This window comes from Danio rerio, chromosome 24 (genome assembly GCF_052040795.2).
Source record: "Danio rerio strain M-AB ecotype USA chromosome 24, GRCz13ab, whole genome shotgun sequence".
In the NCBI taxonomy this organism is placed as follows: domain Eukaryota; kingdom Metazoa; phylum Chordata; class Actinopteri; order Cypriniformes; family Danionidae; genus Danio; species Danio rerio.
Window position 1 is genome coordinate 45,140,001 of NC_141044.1, and position 20,000 is coordinate 45,160,000.

Below are 20,000 nucleotides of genomic sequence, written 5' to 3' on the forward strand. Positions count from 1 at the left end.
ACGCCACAACTGGCACTGCCTGCGCGACACCTACGAGACGCTGGCCTCCGACATGCAGGTGTGTGTGTGTGTATGTGTGTGTGGGTAACCATGCACACACTGTAAGTGTTAGAGAACATGCTGTAGATTCGTACAGATGCATTTGTTGACTGCTGTTTGGCGCCACCTACAGGTGTTCAGCCGCAGCTCACATTCACACACAGAATGAGTCCTGTATTCAACTGATTATTCCTCATCCTGCTCAGTGTTTTCAGTGCCTGTTGAGAGTTTAGTTTAAGTTATTCATTTATTGTGAAGTTTTTTTGTTGTATTTCAGGTAAATGTTTGTTTTGAGCAATAGTTTTAGTCTTAGTTTTTAATGTGGTGATTCTGCAATGCTTTCATCATGTAGAATGATTCACACTCACTGGCCACTTTATTAGGTACACCTGTCCAACTGCTGCTAATGCACATGTCTAATCAGCCAATCACATGGCAGCAGCTCTCTGCATTTCAGCATGTAGACATGGTCAAGAGGATCTGCTGCAGTTTAAAGAGCTCCAGCAGCAGAAGAGCACACCGGGTGCCGCTCCTGTCAGCTAAGAACAGGAAACTGAGGCTACAATTCACACAGACTCACCAAAACTGGACAATAGTAGATTGGAGAAACGTTGCTGCTCTGATGAGTCTCCATTTCTGCTGACACATTCTGATGCTCGGCTCAGACAACATGAAAGCATGGATCATTCTGCCTTGTATCAGCGGTTCAGGCTGGTGGTGGTGGTGTAATGGTGTGGGGGAGATTTTCTTTGGGTCCATTAGTACCAATTGAGCATCAACGCCACAGCCTACCTGAGTATTGCTGCTGACCATGTCCATCCCTTTATGAGCACAGTGTCTCCATCTTCTGATGGCTACTTCCAGCAGGATAACGCAGCATGTCATAAAGCTCAATCATCTCAGACTGCTTTCTTGAACATGACGATGAGTTCACTGTACTCAAATGGCCTCCACAGTCACCAGAGCTCAATCCAATAGAGCAGCTTTGGGATGTGGTGGAACGGGAGATTGGCATCATGGATGTGCAGCCGACAAATCTGCAGCAACTGTGTGATGCTATCATGACAACATGGAGCAAAATCTCTGAGGAATATTTCCAGCAGCTTGATGAATCTCTGACATGAAGGATCAAGGCAGTTCTGGAGTCCAACCCAGAACTATTAAGGTGTACCTAATAAAGTGGCCGGTGAGTGTGTATTCCTCATCTGAAAATAATAAGTGTGTGTGTGTGTGCAGTGGAAGGTGCGGCGGACTCTGGCCTTCTCCCTTCATGAGCTGGCAGGTATTCTGGGAGATCAGCTGACCGCGGCGCACCTGCTGCCCGTCTTCAACAGCTTCCTGAAGGATCTAGACGAGGTGCGCATCGGCGTCCTCAAACACCTCTACGACTTCCTCAAGGTGTGTGTGTGTGTGTGTGTGTGTGTTTCTGAATAGTAATGGTGCATGTTTGTGTGTATATCTGGATGATCTTTTTGAATGCTGATATTGTGTGTGTGTGTTTGTGTGCATGTGTTTGTGTGCGTGTGTATGTGTGCGTGTGCGCGTGTGTGTGTGCGTGTGTGTGTGTGCGTGCGTGTGTGTGTGTGCGCGTGTGTGTGTGCGCGTGTGTGTGTGTGTGTGTGTGTGTGTGTGTGTCCTGCAGTTGCTGCATCCGGACACGCGCAGGAAGTATCTGTATCAGCTGCAGGAGTTTCTGGTGACGGACAACAGTCGGAACTGGAGGTTTCGCTCTGAGCTGGCCGAGTACGCCTCTCTCACACACACACACACACAGCTGAATGAGTACACCTCTCTTGTGGAGTGCCTCACTGGAGTGTGTGTGTGTGTGTGTGTGTGTGCAGGCAGTTGGTGTTGTTGCTGGAGTTGTACAGTGCTCAGGACGTCCACGATTATCTCCGACCGCTGGCCTTCTGTCTCTGCACTGACCGAGTCTCATCCGTACGCTGGACATCCTACAGACTGGTACGTGCACACACACACACACACACACACACACACTCATCTCTGTTTTGTCTTTCACCATTGCTTGTTGATTATTTGAATCAGGAGTTGTTCAGAATGAGTGATTCATCCTGATTACATGAGTCATGAGTGAGTCGTTTAGTGAGTCAACATCAGCAGACTGTAGATGAGTGAGTCATTCTGAATAAACTGATCACTCAAGGTGCACTGGTCTATTCTAAAGCTCTCGAATAATCGACAGTGATTCATCCAGAATGACTCGAATAATCGACAGCGCTTCATCCAGAATGACTCGAATAATCGACAGCGCTTCATCCAGAATGACTCGAATAATCGACAGCGCTTCATCCAGAATGACTCGAATAATCGACAGCGCTTCATCCAGAATGACTCGAATAATCGACAGCGCTTCATCCAGAATGACTCGAATAATCGACAGCGCTTCATCCAGAATGACTCGAATAATCGACAGCGCTTCATCCAGAATGACTCGAATAATCGACAGCGCTTCATCCAGAATGACTCGAATAATCGACAGCGCTTCATCCAGAATGACTCGAATAATCGACAGTGCTTCATCCTGAATGACTCGAATAATCGACAGTGATTCATCCAGAATGACTCAAATAATCGACAGTGATTCATCCAGAATGACTCGAATAAACGACAGCGCTTCATCCAGAATGACTCGAATAATCGACAGCGCTTCATCCGGAATGACTCGAATAATCGACAGCGCTTCATCCGGAATGACTCGAATAATCGACAGCGCTTCATCCAGAATGACTCGAATAATCGACAGTGATTCATCCAGAATGACTCAAATAATCAACAGTGATTCATCCAGAATGACTCGAATAAACGACAGCGCTTCATCCAGAATGACTCGAATAAACGACAGCGCTTCATCCAGAATGACTCGAATAATCGACAGCGCTTCATCCGGAATGACTCGAATAATCGACAGCGCTTCATCCGGAATGACTCGAATAATCGACAGTGATTCATCCAGAATGACTCGAATAATCGACATTGATTCATCCAGAATGACTCGAGTAATCAATGGCGATTCGTTCAGAATAGCTCAAATAATTGAAAAACTGCAGAGAGAATGAGTCATTTTGGGTGAATCACTCTGAATTGTTTGATTTGAGTCATTCTAAATGAATCATGCAGTCTGTTCATTATTTGATTCATGAGTGAGTTATTCTGGATGAATCACTCTTGATTATTTGAGTCAGGATTCATCCAGAATGGCTCAATCCTGAGTGAATTATTGATTGTTTGTGGATTTATTCATGACCAAGTCATTCTGATTGAGCTGTTCTTAGGGAATCGCTCTGTTGATTTAGAGTGAGCGAGTCTTTCTGGATTATTCAGTCCATTATTTGACTCGTGAGTGAGTCGATCTGGATTTACCCCAGGGGTGGAAGAAGGCTTTGAGGCGTCTTCTCCAGATAGTTAGACTGCAACTATTTGCCGCAGCTCACATTCACACACAGAATGAGTCCTGTATTCAACTGATTATTCCTCATCCTGCTCAGTGTTTTCAGTGCCTGTTGAGAGTTTAGTTTAAGTTATTCATTTATTATGAAGTTTTTTGTTGTATTTCAGGTAAATCTTTGTTTTGAGCAATAGTTTTAGTCTTAGTTTTTAATGTGGTGATTCTGCAATGCTTTCATCATGTAGAATGATTTACACTCACTGGCCACTTTATTAGGTACACCTGTCCAACTGCTGATAATGCACATGTCTAATCAGCCAATCACATGGCAGCAGCTCTCTGCATTTCAGCATGTAGACATGGTCAAGAGGATCTGCTGCAGGTCAATGGGCTACAGCAGCAGAAGAGCACCAAAATATATATAAAGCTCTTCAATTCATATATATGTATATACATACACAGCATGCACACACACACACACATATTTATATACATATATAAGTGCACATACAGTGCTCAGCATAATGGAGTAAAGCCCGTTAGAAAATGAGTATGTTCCTCCATTACTTGGTGAATATAGGCAGTGTATTTTGGTGCATTTAAACAAAACAGATTTATTAAACAGATATATTTATGAAAATAACATTTTAGTCCCCAAACATGTTGAGTAATTGAAAGAGAATACGATTAATTTCAAGCTGAACATTGCAAAAATAAACTACAACCTACAAAATGTCAACTCATTCTTCAATGTTTTGCTTCTCTTGATTTTTCCTCTTGGTTATTTGTATTTAATATTTCTCTATAGCATATGAATGTGGCTGTACTTGTGTTTTTGCTTTATTGTAAGTTTTTTTGTTAGATGAGCTCCAGATTTGGCTTCAGTGCTGATTAATGTATATGCACTAATACTGTAGAGCTTCCTATTGAACATCAGTGTAAAAGAGAGATGTGTGAGGGGTGTGTGTACGCATATATGCTGAGCACGGTCTATTGTTTACCAGAGTGTGTGCATGGTCATACAGTACTACAGCAGGCATTCAGCTTCTGCAGATGGACATTGCTTTACAATAGCCTTGATGGGTGAGCGGGGGGGCGTCTTCAGTCTCTCCAGGTGTGAATTATTCATGACCGTTGTCACTCATACGGCTGAGATCACCCAAAACAAGCTTAAGCTGTAATTTTGCATGTAAGTTTTGTAGAAAGGAATGAAGCTGAAATAAGGTCCAGAAAACCCTCTGACTGTGCCTGAACAAGACTGAGTCAGCAGACTAACTGGCTGGAGTATTCCCTGCACAATGATGTGAACACGATGCTGACCTCTCAAAGAAAACAGTACAGTTATCAGTCTTGTTCAGGCACAGTCAGAGGGTTTTCTGGACCTTATTTCAGCTTCATTCCTTTCTACAAAACTTACATGCAAAATAAAAACACACGCCAGCACGTTCATCAATGTTTCTCACATATTATTGTAGCACAGTAATGCTGAATCCAAAACACACACACACACACACTGGCCAGCACTGTGAGAGAAGCAGCTGAAATAAGCACACATGACAGGGCATGTCGAAACATCTCAGACGCCCCAAAATCACCTCAGACCCCTGAGCCTGAACCTGTCAATTACTCCAGTCAGAAATGAGTTCTTCAAATCATATGAATGATCAATTCTGAATGAATCATCTGGATTATTTGACTCATGACGGAGTCACTCTGAATGAATCATCTGGATTATTTGACTCTTGAGGGAGTCACTCTGAATGAATCATCTGGATTATTTGACTCATGACGGAGTCACTCTGAATGAATCATCTGGATTATTTGACTCTTGAGGGAGTCACTCTGAATGAATCCCAAAACTCTCTCATGACTCAGATAATCACACTGTCATTCATCTGAATCATAATTGAATCATTGTGAATGAATCAATGTCAAGCATTTGACTCATGAGTGAGTCGACCTGAATGAATCACTCTGATCATTTGACTCGTGAGTGAGTCCTTCTGAATGTGTGTGTGTGTGTGTGTGTTGGTCAGGTGAGCGAGATCATCAGGAAGTTGTCGTCGTGTTCGTCTCTGCTGGTGTGTTTCCTGTCGGAGCTGGTGGAGAAGTTCTGTCACTCTCAGAAGTGGTCCAGTCGGCAGGCGTTCGCCTTCGTCTGTCAGGTGAGCTGCTCTTCATCCTCCTCATGCTCATCGTCCTCAGCGTCTTCATCCTGCTGATGTGTGTGTGTGTGTGTGTGTGTGTGTGCAGCTCTCCATAGAGGAGGAGTGTCTGACTCTGGATCAGTTCTCGGAGCATCTTCTTCCTCCTCTCCTCCGGCTGGCGTCTGATCCGGTCCCTAATGTACGAGTGCTGCTGGCCAAAACCCTGCGCCAGACCCTGCTGGAGCGAGGTGTGTGTGTGTGTGTACATTTTAATTTCAAGCAGACTGGAATCACACACACAGTGTTTATTTTGCTAGCTGAATAATGCGTGCGTGTGTGTGTGTGTGTGTGTGTGCGCGTGCGTGTCTCCCTCAGAGTATCTGGTGAGCTCGTCTCCCGGTCAGCAGGAGGCGCTGGAGCACACACTGCTGTCGCTGCAGACGGACGTGGATAAGGATGTGAAATATTTCGCCAGTGTGCATCCGGCAAACACCCGTCTGAACGAGGACGCCATGAGCACCACCTCCTCCACATACTGATCACATGACTGACCAGGACCTTCCCAGAATGCACCTCACTGCGGGGCCCGCGGGATCGGTGTCGTTCTGTCTTGATTTCGCCACAGGAGCCTTAAACACGTCTTCCTTAAACACACACACACACACACACACACATCATACTTGAAGAGCTGCAGCAGCAGACTGACCCACCACCCACTGGGTCAACAGGCTCTGGTAGTGCTGAGTGTGTGTGGCCACATTGGGCTGTTGGTGCTCTAGTTAACAGGCTGAGCTGGGTTAACTAGCTCTGGGTTAGCTGGGTCAGGTAATGCTAGGCTGGGTTATTTTGTTCTGCTCATGTGGGTTAATCAGGTCTGAATTAACAGGTCAGGATGGGTTAAAGGGTTCTGGGTTAGCGGTGTCTGGGGTGCTTTAACCAGCTATGGTAATCCTAGGGTTGGTTAACCACTGGGCTCATGGTGTTTGGTAATACTTGGGTGGGTTAACCAGTTCTGGGTCACTCGTCTGGTAATAAACGGGTGGGTTAACCAGCTCTGGGTTTGCTGTGTAGGGCAATAACCAGATGGGTTAACTTACTGTGGTAATACTTGAGTAGGTTAACCAGCTCTGGGTTAGTTGTGTGTGTCTGGTATCAGTCAGGTGGGTTATCCAGCTACCGTAATTAACCACTGGGTTAGTTTAGTGTCATGATAGTTGGGGGGGGTTGTAACTCTAGAATGGGTTAACCAGCTCTGGGTCACTCATCTGGTAATAGTCAGGTGGGTTAACCAGCTCTCAGTCAGTTTAGGTCTGGTAATACTCTGCTGGGTTCAGCAGCTGTGGTGAACTAGTCTAGAGCTGGTTAACCCACACCAGCAGAACCCACCGCTTCATGCTAGTGTGGGTCAACCGGCGCTGGGTTAGTTCAATCTGGTCATACTCAAATGGGTTATTTGACTGGTTACAGGGACTTGGCTCCTGGTTAGCGGTGTGTGTGTGTGTGTGTGTGTGTGTGTGTGTGTGTGTGTATGTGTGTGTGTGTGTGTGTGTGTGTGTGTGTATGTGAATGATCTGAAGGGCTGTTTTAATGTTGCGCTGCAGCACATTGTTGTAGTGCTGTGCGCGTGTGTGTGTGTGTGTATGAACTGGTTTTTAACGTTGTGAATGTGACCTCCGCCAGTGTGTGTGAGCTGCAGCGTGCTGTTTTACCTCTGTCCTCCTCCTCTTCTGTATATACTCCTCTGTTTTGGGTCATCAGTAGCTGATCTGATCTGATTCTCTTAACGGTCCACAATAAACTTTACATTAAACACTGATCTGTGTCTGGAGGTGTTCTCACTCACACTTCACCACACACACACACACGCTGGTGTGTTTTCAATATTACACATTTATGAATCAGCATTCATCTGATCATCTTCACACTTTCTCCAAGATCTCCAGAGATTTAGGAGACTCAAACGCAGGTCTCGAGGGGTCTTCCTTTCAGTTTTGGTGTTTTGTGATTTATGTTGTAAAATGATGGAATAAAATCAGTCATAAATAATTTGACAGTGATTTTATTCCATATAAAAGACTGACAGTGATGTTGTGTCTGCAGACGTGTGAGTGTGTGTGTGTGTCGTTTCCCAGCATTTGAAGAAAGAGTTCAGAGTTTTGTAAATGAGTCGATTATTGTGAGTTTAGTGTTGAAGATCGACACCAGAGTTCTGAAATCTGGGGCAAAACAACTGGAAAATATCTGTAATGTGGAGTTAGTAGAGTAAAACAGCAGACTAGTGTGTGTGTGTGTGTGTGTGTGTGTGTGTGTGTGTGTGTGTGTGTGTGTGTGTGTGTGTGTAAATACACTCACTGTAATCTGACAGCTGAGAGGATTATTCTGTTTCTCAGACACATCAAGATAAGTGTGCAAACATCTCTCTTACACACACACACACACACACACACACACACACACACACACACACACACACACTATACTCCATATATAGGCCAGTAATGAAGGTATATGTCTGTATATTTTGCAGTGCAACTGATGATCAACAGTCAAAATTCCCCATCAGGGAAATCAGCAACACTGGAGAACGCCTGATCATCACATTTACTTTTCTTTTTTAACTCAGAGTTATTTGATTTGCTGAAACAGGCAGATGAGGCCACAGGAAGACTCGGAGTCACGCGCTGTTGGTCATTTTCATCCAGTCTGGCTTGGTTTGAAGCGTGTCTATATTTCCAGTTGTTCTCAGTGCATTTCTCACAACAATCTGCAGAACCCGGCTGATCTGTGTCGGTGTGGTCCAGAGTCCTCACACCATGGCTCATGAACAGCAGTGAAAGGCTGCGTCCTGTGTTCATGATCAGGTCACTCTGGACTGTTTCCAGTGCTGAAGTCAGATGTTGGTGCTCCAGACAGCAGCTCTATACACTGCAGCACAGCCAGTTACAGTAGAGTTACACACACTGCATCACTGCGCTGTCTGACACTGCATGTGTGTGTTCCACATCTTACTGTCTGCAACTGTCGTGGAGAGTGCTGGAGAAATCCACAGAGAACACCTGAACACTGTGAAACTGAGCTGAACCCATCATCATCATCATCATCATCATCACACAGAGAGACTCAGAGCTGCTCTGCACTGATACCAGAGCAGGAGATGATCAGTGATGGACATCATCTAACAGCCCACAACTGCTCTGAGAACAGTGAAGACAGACACACACACACACACACACTCTCTCTCTCTCTCTCTCTCTCTATCTCTCTCTCTCTCTCTCTCTCCTCTCTCTCTCTCTCTGATTCTGGAGGGAAGATGAAGGACAGGAGGATCAGACAGACACTCTGATGATGCTCACAAATAAAGACAGAAGACTGAACTCATGTGCAAGATCAAGCTGGAGAAGCCTTTATTGAGGCTGTGAGGGATTATTTACAGGAAGATCTTCATCAGCCAGTTCAGCAAACCATCATCATCCTCATCATCGTCACTGAAGCGTTCACTACTGTTACAGACAGGTCAGCTCACTTCTCCATCCTGCAAACCTGCGAGTCTCTGTTCAACACCAATGAAGAATGCTGTGTGTGTGTGTGTGTGTGTGTGTGTGTGTTGAACAGAAGTGAAGAAATGATGAAGATTTGGCCATCAACACTGGAAGATGAAGAGCTTTAACCCTCGCTGGAGAACCGGCAGTGTGTGTGTGAGTTAAATCACGCTCACTCAGAGATGATGAGCAGGCAGAGTGTGTGTGTGTGTGTGTGTGCTGGATAAGCTTCAGTCAGCGCTGATGGACATAAATGAGCTCTTTGTGCTGAAACTGGGACACCTGTGACACACACACACACACACACACACACACACTCACACAACTACAGCAAAGTCCATCAGTAATGAGACACACTGCAGGAAGGGCAGCAGTACTGACGAGCGCGCACACACACACACCTACAAAAAATTTTTTTTTTTTTTGGGAGAAAACTAGTACCTATGATTACTTGCATTCTCTCTCTCACTCTCTCTCTCACACACACACACACACACACACACACACACACACACACACACACTTCTAAAACACACAGCTGAGGATTGGAACTATTTACATGCTGCCCAGAGCAGCTAGCACCGCGTCTTCATAAAGACACACACAGTCCAGCAGAAACACTGAAACACACACACACACACACACACACACACCGGATGGAAAGTGTGTGTCAGTAGAGGCAGTTGAGGCAGCGGACGCTCTTGCTGCCGTAGTCCACACACTCGGGCCCGATACACTGGCAGCAGGCGTTGTGGAACCAGCGGTACTTGGAGCCCCCCATAGACTCACAGTACTGCTTACACTGGCGGATGGACACACACTCGTCAAAGTACACCACTGTACACTGCTTATCTGAAACACACACACACACAGAACAGAGGGTCAGTGTCACACACACACACACACAGCTGCATTTCACAGGTCACGCTGGAGGCAGAAATATGCAGATGATTGTGGAATATGGATAATAAAGACACACTGCAGACGTCAGAGACACTTGCAGATAATTATCCAGCTGAACGCTGCTCTCTGATTGGCTGCTGCTCACTCTCAGCTGATTGGTTAATGTCAGCTAAAGTAGTTCCAGCAGGTTTAGAGCAGCTCCATATCCCTCCGCTGAATGGTCAGAGTTACTGAACACAGCCGCGTTAAAGCAGCACTGCTGACGGAAAAATCCAGCACAGCGAGATTTACAGATGAACAGAGTCACTACAGTCAAATCCTACTGTCTGCCATTAAATTATGATCATCATCGTTGTTTTGATCAGTGTTGTGTTTAACACCGTCAGCTGTCTCCTGTAGAGTCCGCTCAGATGCAGAACAGCAGCATCTGTATACAGGTCATCTATCAGGAATGCTGCTCATCATCTTGTTTTTCTTGATATGTTGAATGTTTTTCCTCATGTGGGGAAGAGTTTGAGCTTGTCGGCTGTTGAATGAGTTGAAGTGCGCTGACCTCTGACATGCCCAACTTCTACACACACACAAGCAGATATAAGGAGAACAGAACAGGAGCCAGAGTGACACCTTGAGCTCCTCCACATGAGAGAGGTGCTGACGAGGACACACACTCCCCGCGGCGAACAGAGACGCTTCTGTCAGGTAAATATGACTGAGAGCGTTCCACAGCGATACCCTAAACCCCAGCACAGAGCAGTGAAGGAGAAACGGCTGTCCTCTACAGCATCAACAGCAGCTGGAAGATCCAGGAGCAACAGAACAGCGCCATGTCCATGATGATCACCGTCAGCTCATGTTCATCAGGACACAAGCAAAATACTGCAGCCAGCTCATAAAGTCATCTCATTACAGACCAAACCAGTGTTATTGTGCTTCAGCTAACAGCCAGAACATCTCACTTTACTGATGAAAAGCCCACATCAGAATACTGAATCCCCATGATCCACTGACAAAACAGATCCACAACCAGAGTCAGTCACTGCGTGCACCGCTGGCCTGCAGCTCTGCTCATGTCTTGGGTCTGCACTGACTGACAGAGATCAAGCCTGAGGTGCTGATAGAGCAACTCAAAAGCACCGTGAGGCATGACTGACCGTGAGAAGCACCGCCGCTAACACCATCAGTGACTTACTTAGAGAGTAACTCAATATAGTCACAGTATTGCTGAGCTCTCTCTCCCTCTGTCTCTCTCTCTCTCTCTCTCTCTCTCTCTCTCTCTGTCAGTTCAGTTCAGTTCAGTTCAAGTTGCTTTATTGGCATGACATTAAATACAGTATTGCCAAAGCATTTCAAATATGAAACATATTAAAACCATTGAAAATAATAATTAATAGTAATACAAATAAGATATAATGACACACAAAAAAAAAGAAAAGAAAAAATACATTTGATAAATAAAATAATAATAATAGTAAAAAGTTTAAATTATTTAAATAAGACACAAATTTACATTAACCATTTCTTATGGTGTGTAGGGTGTATACATATTTTGCAGCCAGTTCAAATGTCAATTCGTCCTCTCCGAGTATATGGTAAAGTTTTTCTGAGTCATTTAAATTAAAAAATGAACTGATCAATGTTTCAAATTGGGGGAAAATATTTCTCTAGTCGTGGTGTATTTGGGGCAGAACAGAAGGAAGTGTGTCTCATCCTCTATTTGGTTTGTGTCACACTGTTTACATATTCTCTTTTCCTCAGGAGTCCAGGATTTTTTATGTCTGCCTTTTTCTATTTCTAGGTCATGATCACAGAGGCGATATTTAGAAAGAATGTGCTTTTCTTTTAATTGTTTTAATGATAAATAATTTGCCAACTGTGTGGTTCTATTTAGGGCCGAATAACATTTAAGTTTAGTCTGGAGGTTGAATTCAGTTTTCAGTTTTTCATCATAGTTATATTTTAATGTTTTGTCAATTTGTTTGTGAAGGTTTTGTTTGGGGACGGGTTCGGTCTGTGTTTTTTCCAGTAGCTCAGATACCAGTGTGTTTAGAGGATGAGACACTGTAGGTTTTTCATTAGCCAGAAGGGCTTTATATTGGACAGACTGGGGGTCCGACTGATGCAGGTGCAGCCAGAACTGAACAGCTCGTTTCTGAATCTCTAAATTTAGCGGGTATAAACCCAGTTCAGCCCTGCAGGCAATGTTAGACGTGTTTCTGTGAATATGTAATATGCTTTTAGCAAATTCTAATTGTGTTCGTTCAATTAAACTTTTATTCCAATTTTCTAATTTTAATACTGGTGCCCAAATTTCACTCCCATATAGTAATATAGGTTTGATAATAGCGTGATATAATTTAATCCATGTTTTAGTTGGTAACTGTAATTGGCCAAAGCGTGATTTTATGGCATAGAATGCTCTGCGAGCCCTCTCGCTCAGGGTCTTGACAGCGAGATTGAAGCCGCCAGAGGCAGAGATCTGGATGCCCAGGTATGAGTAACTGCTACAATGCTCTAGAGTTTCTCCTCTGTATGTGAATTGATATTTGTGTCCCTGAGATCTGGCCTTCTTCTGGAACACCATGACTTTGGTTTTGTCCAGGTTGACCGTCAGTGCCCATTCCTCACAGTACTGCTCCAACAGAGTCAGGCTGTGTTGGAGACCCTCTGCTGTGGGAGACAGCAGCACCAGGTCATCCGCATACAGCAGGCACTTTACTTTAGAGTCAAGCAGAGTGAGGCCGGGGATGCAGTCGGAGCCGTCTAGAATGTCTGCCAGATCATTAATGTAGATGTTAAACAGGGTTGGGCTCAGGCTGCAACCCTGCCGCACCCCTCGACTCTGCTGGACAAACTCTGTTCTCATATTTCCAACTTTTACAGCGCATTTACTTTTCTTATACATGGCTTCTATAATGCTATATACTTTTCCACCAATGCCAATTTGCAACAATTTGTATAATAGTCCGTCATGCCAAATAGAATCAAAAGCTTTTTTAAAATCAACAAAACAAGAGAAAATCTTTCTTTGTTTGTTTTTTATGTTTTTATTTATTAAAGTATGAAGGGAGTAAATATGGTCAGATGTCCGTTGTTTTGGTAAGAAGCCAATTTGTGATTTGTTTAGGATGTTATGTTTTGTGATGAATGTCACTATCCGGTTGTTAATAATATTGCAAAATAGTTTTGCTAAGTTGTTGCCAACACAAATGCCACGATAATTATTGGGGTCGAATTTATCTCCGTTTTTATGTATAGGTGTGATCAGTCCTTCAGACCATGTCTCAGGGATGTCACCAGAGGATAGGATCAGGTTGAATAGTTTGGCAAGAGCCCGAATTATATCAGGGCTGCTGAGTTTTAGCATTTCATTACTGATGTTGTCCTGTCCACAAGCCTTCTTCAGTTTCAGATGTTTAATGTGTTCTGATATTTCTGTTGTTGATATAATTGTGTCTAATGGGTTTTGGTAATCTTTAATTGTCTTCTTTAAATCGTCTAGTCTACTCTTGGTTTTAGTTTGAGGCTGGTTGAGTTCTGGCTGTTGGTATAATTTTTTAAAATAATTCTTCCAGACCGTGCCACATTGCAGTGATGTTTCCATTTGGGGTCTTTCAAATTTTTTAAAGAGATTCCAAAAATGGTTTTGGTCTATTGATTCATTAATTTCATTAATTTTATCCTCATAATATTGATTTCTTTTGTTGCAAATCAACTTTTTATAATTTTTCAGACATTGTGAATATGCAAGTCTTAGGGTTTGATCAGCTGGTGCTTTATGCTTTTTATTAGCAATCTGGCGAAGGTCTCTTCTGAGATTTTTGCACTCATTATCAAACCAAATGTACTTTATATTTTTTTGTTTGTTTTTTCCAAATTTGAATTGTTGTTTGATGTTAGATATAGTAGTCAAAGTTTGAAATATGTTATTAAGATTGGATGTTGCAGAGTTTATTCCATTAGTATCTGGTGTGTAATTTGTGGACATAAAGAGATTTATCATTTTGTGTACTGTAGAGCTGCACATGTTTTCTCTGAATATTTCTGCATCAGACTGACTCCAGCTGAGTTTGGGTTTTAAAGGGAACAATTTTCTTTGATTAAGGGGAGGGACATTGAGCTGGTTACATGACTGCTTCAGGTAGAGGACTGTTTGGCAATGGTCAGAAATCTCTCTCTCTGTCTCTCTCTGTCTCTGTCTCTCTCTCTCTCTCTCTCTGTCTCTGTCTCTCTCTCTCTCTCTCTGTCTCTGTCTCTCTCTCTCTCTCTCTCTCTGTCTCTCTCTCTCTCTCTCTCTGTCTCTCTCTCTCTCTGTCTCTCTCTCTCTCTCTCTCTCTGTCTCTCTCTCTCTCTCTCTGTCTCTCTCTCTCTGTCTCTCTCTCTCTGTCTCTCTGTCTCTCTCTCTCTCTCTGTCTCTGTCTCTCTCTCTCTCTCTCTCTGTCTCTCTCTCTCTCTCTGTCTCTCTCTCTCTCTCTCTCTGTCTCTCTGTCTCTCTCTCTCTCTGTCTCTCTCTCTCTCTCTCTCTGTCTCTCTCTCTCTCTCTCTCTCTCTCTCTCTCACGTGGTGTGCGTTTGGGTGAACGGGAGCTGAGCGTCTTTTGGAGAGCGTGGCTTTTCTTACCTTTTTTTCCCCCTTTAATTAATTTATTTTTCCCCCCCGTTTTCTTTGTAGTTTATGTTTGTTATTTTTGTACCTAAATAACGTTTAAACAACATTAAACGCCGCAATGGCGGCTGATCCCGAGCAAGGGACGCCCTCACTGTCACTCAGAAACGGTTGCAAGTGTGTACCAGAGCCGGGGGTGACAGTGGAGGAGCTGCTTTTGATCTTTGGAGAACAGGTAGGCTTTGAGAATATTCTCTCGGCCTCCCGCATGAACAAAGCTGTTGTTGTATTCCTTAAATCGGAATCTTTAGTTAATCAGCTGGTTGTGAGTGGAATATGGGTGAAAGAAACGTTTGTAAGGGTAAACCCGCTGTCCACTCCTGCAACAAAAATCACGATCTCGAATGTTCCGCCTTTTATTTCAGATGAAGTGATTACGAAAGAGTTGCAAAGGTTTGGGAAAATTGCAGGCCCTGTTAGAACGATCCCCCTTGGGTGTAAGAATGTCGCTTTAAAAAATGTTCTCTCGTTTAGACGTCAAGTTTACATGTTTTTGAATTCACCGGACCGTACATTAGATGCGTCTTTTCGCGTAAATCATGGGGATAATTCCTACATGGTTTTCGCTAGTACTGAAAGCATGAAGTGCTTTCAGTGCGGAATTTTTGGGCACAAACGTTTTTTTTGTCCAAATAAGGATGAAAAACAAACAACTGATACAAATACCGGGACAAATGACACGGAAATACAAACAGGAGATAAACAGACACAGGGAGGTGGCGAGCAAAGGGAAGAAGAACAGCAAGAGGTGAGTGAAACTTCAGTTATAGTTTCCAGCGTAGAACAACCTGGTTGTAGCAACCCTGCAGAGTCTGTTGATGTTAGTGAGACTGCTGAGAATAATGATACAACTGATTGCATGGCAGAAGAATGTGAAATCTCACAAGCTGAAAGTGTAGGGGACAGTATGATTGATGAGTTGGATGGTTTGTCACAATGTATGGATGATAGTATAAGAGATGAGGAACAGTGGTCAGATGCTGCAGCGGAAAATGATAATGGCTTGTATACTGTTGAACAAATTAATTCCTTCTTAGACAAAACTAAAGGAAAAGTGGGTGTTGAAGTTAGTGATTATTTCCCTGATACAGAAAAATTTATTTCTTCTGTTATGCGGGCCAGAAAAGTGAGCAGCCTGGAAGTGCTGTCACAACAGAAACGGTTTCGATTAAGAAAACATATCACTAATATAAGAAGTGGAAAGAAGCCAGGGAAAGTGAGGGGGAAAACTAAATACTAAATGAAGGTATTTCTTTCTCTTTGCTATCTGTTCTTTCCTCTCTTTTTTCCCTTATGCATGGAAGTCTTGAGAGTGGGATCAGTTAATGTAAATGGAATGAGAGATGGGGAAAAAAGGAGTCACCTTGCAGAAATAATTAAGTTGAAAGAGTTGAGTGTGGTGATGCTACAAGAAACTCATAGTTGTATAGATAATGAGGTTGATTGGGGATTATGGTGGAAAGGGGAGAAAATCCTTAGTCATGGAACTAATCTAAGTGCTGGAGTGGCTGTACTTTTTTCCCCCACATTAAAAGTAAAAGTCCTGTCAAAAAAGGAAGAAATTCCTGGCAGGTTATTGGTTATAAGAGCTGAAATAATGGGTTTCTTCTTCTTTTTTGTAAATGTTTATGCCCCTAATGGAGGAGCAGACAGGATACAGTTCTTCACTAAATTAGAGCACATATTTAAACAACAACACGAGGGTGACATTGCTATATTAGGGGGAGATTGGAATTGCACATTAAATTTTATTCAGGACAGAAATGGAGAAGAACCTCATTTACAATCAGCTGCGTTTTTAGAAAATATAATAAAAAAATTTTGCTTTTCTGATGTTTGGAGAGAACATAACCCATTAGAGAAACAATATACTTGGATAAAAATTTGTAATAGAAAAGTGTCTGGAGCTCGATTAGATAGATTTTATATTTCACATACTGGAAGAAACAAGGTTGCCAATGCATCAATTATCCCTATATGTTTTTCAGATCATAAATTAATAACAGTTGACTGTATGCTGGTAGAAAGAAAACATAAGAGTTATTACTGGCATTTTAATGTCAAACTTCTTGAAGATAAAATTTTTTGCCAGAATTTTAAAGTTTTTTGGGAGACCTGGAAAATGGAAAAATCTTGTTTTGAAAATATTATTGAATGGTGGGAAGTGGGGAAAGCTCATATCCGTAGTTTTTGTCAGCAATATACATCTCATTCCTCATTGGTTTTAAAGAAAACTTTAGAGTGGTTAGAAAATGAAATCATTGACATTGAAAAGAGCATGAATGAAAATGATACCCTGACTCTTCAAGATAGATGGACTGAGAAAAAGAAGAAGTTGAGTTCATTTTTAAATGAAAAGGTTAAAGGAGCCCTGATAAGAAGTCGTTTTTTAAAAATAAGAGATATGGATGGACCTTCTTCTTTTTTTTTTAGTTTAGAACGAAAAACGGGACAAGAAAAACTGATGCACTTTTTAAAAGATAATAATGGACACAACACTTCAGACCCAATAACAATGCGCAGACTTGCTGTAAATTTTTATTCTGATTTATATGCCTCTGAACCTTCTAATGAGGAATGCAGGAGACTTCTTTTGGAGGATCTCCCAGTTTTAACTCCAGAACTTAAACTTTTGCTTGAGGCTGATATTACTTTTGAGGAAGTCACTGCTGCAGTTATGGGGCTTTCCACAGGACGAACACCAGGGTTGGATGGACTGCCTGCTGAATTTTATAAGGCATTCTGGGCTGAATTAGGAAAAGATGTATTTGAAGTACTACAAGAATGTGTTTGCAAAGGTGTTCTACCTTTGAGTTGTCAGAGAGCTGTTTTAACATTGCTCCCAAAAAAAGGTGACTTAACTCTTTTAAAAAATTGGAGACCTGTTGCAATCTTAAGTTCGGATTACAAAATCTTTTCAAAATGTTTGTCAAATAGATTAAATCTTGCCTTAAATACAATTATACATAAAGATCAGTCATATTGTATAATGAAAAGATCTATTACAGATAATCTGCATTTGATTCGGGATGCTTATGATGTTGTTTCATACAATGAGTTAGATCTGGGTTTTTTGTCAATAGATCAAGAAAAGGCCTTTGACAGAGTTGACCACACTTTCCTTTTTGACACCTTAAGAGCTTTTGGATTTGGTGATGGTTTTATTTCAAAAATACAACTGTTGTATAAAGGAGCAACATGCATGATTAAAGTTGCTGGAGGTTTAAGTGTTCCTGTAAAGGTGCAAAGAGGAATAAGACAGGGGTGTCCTCTCTCTGGCCAGCTCTACAGCCTGGTCATTGAGCCATTGCTCTGCAAACTAAGAGAAAAATTGACAGGACTGGAAATTAAAACGTTAGATTTTAAATCTACTGTTAAACTTTCTGCATATGCAGATGATGTCACAGTTTTAATCAGAAATAATGAGGATGTTCGAGTTTTAAAGGAAGTTTTGGAGTGCTATAGTAAAGCATCGTCAGCCAATGTTAATTGGGAAAAAAGTGAAGCCTTATGGTGTGGGCGAGATTTTAATAGTCCTATACTACCTTGTGGTTTAAAGTGGGGAAAAGAAGGTTTTAAATATTTAGGAGTATTTTTAGGAACTGATGAATATAAGAAAAAGAATTGGGAGGGCTTAAAAGAAAAAGTGTGTGCTCGTTTGTGTCACTGGAAATGGCTAATACCCCAGTTGTCCTACAGAGGGAGAGTGTTGGTCTGCAATAACTTAGTCGCATCTTCATTGTGGCACAAAATGATGATATTGGACCCCCCAGAGGACATGGTGAAGATAATTCAACAGCTTCTGGTAGATTTCTTTTGGACGGGACAACACTGGTTGAAGGCAGCTACCCTGTATTTACCCCTACAGGAAGGAGGACAAGGTTTGGTGGATATAATGTCTAGAGTAAAAGCTTTTCGACTACAAACAACCCAAAGACTTTTGTATGGAGAAAATGTAAGCTGGGCCGGAGTAGCCTGTGCTATCCTGAGAAGAGCAGGACAAATGGGTCTAGACCGCCACTTGTTTTTAATGGATACTAATAAATTAGACCTGTCTGGACTGACACCTTTTTACAGGTCAATGTTGAGGTCATGGACTCTTTTTAGGTTCTCTAGAGAGCACAATGGTGTAAAAAGGCTGTGGTCAAGAGAAGAACCCCTACTTTACAATCCTGCTCTTGATCTGGACATTCTTAATTCACTTGCTCTAAGAAAAGCTTTGAAGACTGCAAATATATTTAAAATTGGACACTTTGTTTCTGAGAATGGCTGGATTACTGCCGAGGATCTAGCATCCAAACTGGGAATGAGATCTGTTCGGGCAACAGGAAAATTGTTGACTCAGATAGTCAAGTCATTACCATCGGATTACATTTTGTCATTAGTAACCAACAATGAAGAGAATACAATTCCTGCATTCCCAGAGCTGGTTATATCAGCCAACACAAGAACTTGGTCAGAAACAGAAAACAGTTTATTATCGTTCAAAACACCAGAACCAAGACTTTTTAGCATTGCTGGAAAGAAATCAATCTATGTGATGTGTGTTAAAACCTCAAATTTGTTTCAACTACAGAGTGTGAGAGAGACCAAATGGAAAGAGACAATTGGACCAAATGCCTCCCCAAAAGGCTGTTGGAGATCTCTATATAAGCCTCCAATTGAAAAAAGAACTGGAGACTTGCAGTGGAGGATTGTACACTGTATTGTTGCTACAAACTGTTATAGAGCGCGCCTTGATCCTCAGATAGGGGAGGGCTGTCCTTTTTGTGGAGAACCAGAAACTGTTTTCCATTTATTCCTTAATTGTAAAAGACTACAACCAATATTTTATCAGCTAGAAGAATGGTGCCAAAACCTTGGAGAGGCCTTTACACCTGCAATGTTTATTTATGGACCTAAATACAATAAAAATCGAAGAGAGCATCATGTTCTATTAAACTTTTTATTCGGGCAAGCAAAGATGGCAATTTGGCTGTCAAGAAAAAGTAAATTAAATGACAAAGGTTCAACTGATGCTTTTTTAATTTTAAAAGGACTAATAAAATCTCGCATTAATGTTGAGTATGGGTTTTACAAAATGGTAAATGATCTGGCAATGTTTAATTACAAATGGGGTGTAAATCAGTGTATCTGTCATGCTGACTCTGAAAATGTTCTAAATATTTATTTGTAAGTATCAGCAAAAAAAAAAAAAAAAAAATGTTTTTTTGTTTTTTTTTAAAGATGTCATGTACTTTTTAACTAGCTAAATTGTTTTTAGCTAAAATGTTTTTTGTAATAAAGAGACCTTAAAAGTCAAAA

The 20,000-nt window shown here is 42.1% G+C and overlaps 3 protein-coding genes across 18 annotated transcripts in view; 2 read left to right on the top strand and 1 right to left on the bottom strand.

The window, feature by feature from the left end:
- ppp4r1 (protein phosphatase 4, regulatory subunit 1) overlaps positions 1-7,409 on the top strand; it is a 22,949-nt gene extending 15,540 nt beyond the window's left edge. Inside the window, exons 14-21 of one of the 11 annotated variants that reach the window (XR_015524338.1) lie at positions 1-58; positions 1,276-1,437; positions 1,682-1,782; positions 1,881-2,001; positions 5,482-5,610; positions 5,699-5,840; positions 5,968-6,659; positions 7,060-7,408. The exon at positions 1-58 is cut by the window's left edge and continues 128 nt beyond it. Coding sequence is in view for 2 of the 11 variants with exons in the window: in NM_200260.3 (NP_956554.2) it covers positions 1-58; positions 1,276-1,437; positions 1,682-1,782; positions 1,881-2,001; positions 5,482-5,610; positions 5,699-5,840; positions 5,968-6,131 (877 nt within the window). In the remaining 9 variants the exon portion in view is untranslated. Of the gene's footprint in view, positions 59-1,275; positions 1,543-1,681; positions 1,783-1,880; positions 2,002-5,481; positions 5,611-5,698; positions 5,841-5,967 lie in introns of all 11 variants that reach the window. The other 10 variants (XR_015524337.1, XR_015524339.1, XR_015524340.1 and 7 more) reach the window with 10 other exon arrangements.
- A 1,558-nt stretch (positions 7,410-8,967) lies between these two features.
- twsg1b (twisted gastrulation BMP signaling modulator 1b) overlaps positions 8,968-20,000 on the bottom strand; it is a 15,173-nt gene continuing 4,140 nt past the window's right edge. For 2 of the 5 annotated variants that reach the window (XM_087308119.1, NM_153672.3), the window contains 1 exon segment: positions 8,968-9,983. In XM_087308119.1, coding sequence (XP_087164245.1) covers positions 9,802-9,983 — 182 coding nt within the window. In that variant the 3' untranslated portion in view covers positions 8,968-9,801. 5 annotated transcript variants of the gene reach the window in all.
- The window catches only part of LOC147831175 (uncharacterized), an 11,616-nt gene continuing 6,198 nt past the window's right edge, over positions 14,583-20,000 (top strand). For both annotated transcript variants that reach the window (XR_015525449.1, XM_087310221.1), the window contains exon 1: positions 14,583-15,444. Coding sequence is in view for 1 of the 2 variants with exons in the window: in XM_087310221.1 (XP_087166347.1) it covers positions 15,335-15,444 (110 nt within the window). In the remaining variant the exon portion in view is untranslated. The remainder of the gene's footprint in view (positions 15,445-20,000) is intronic.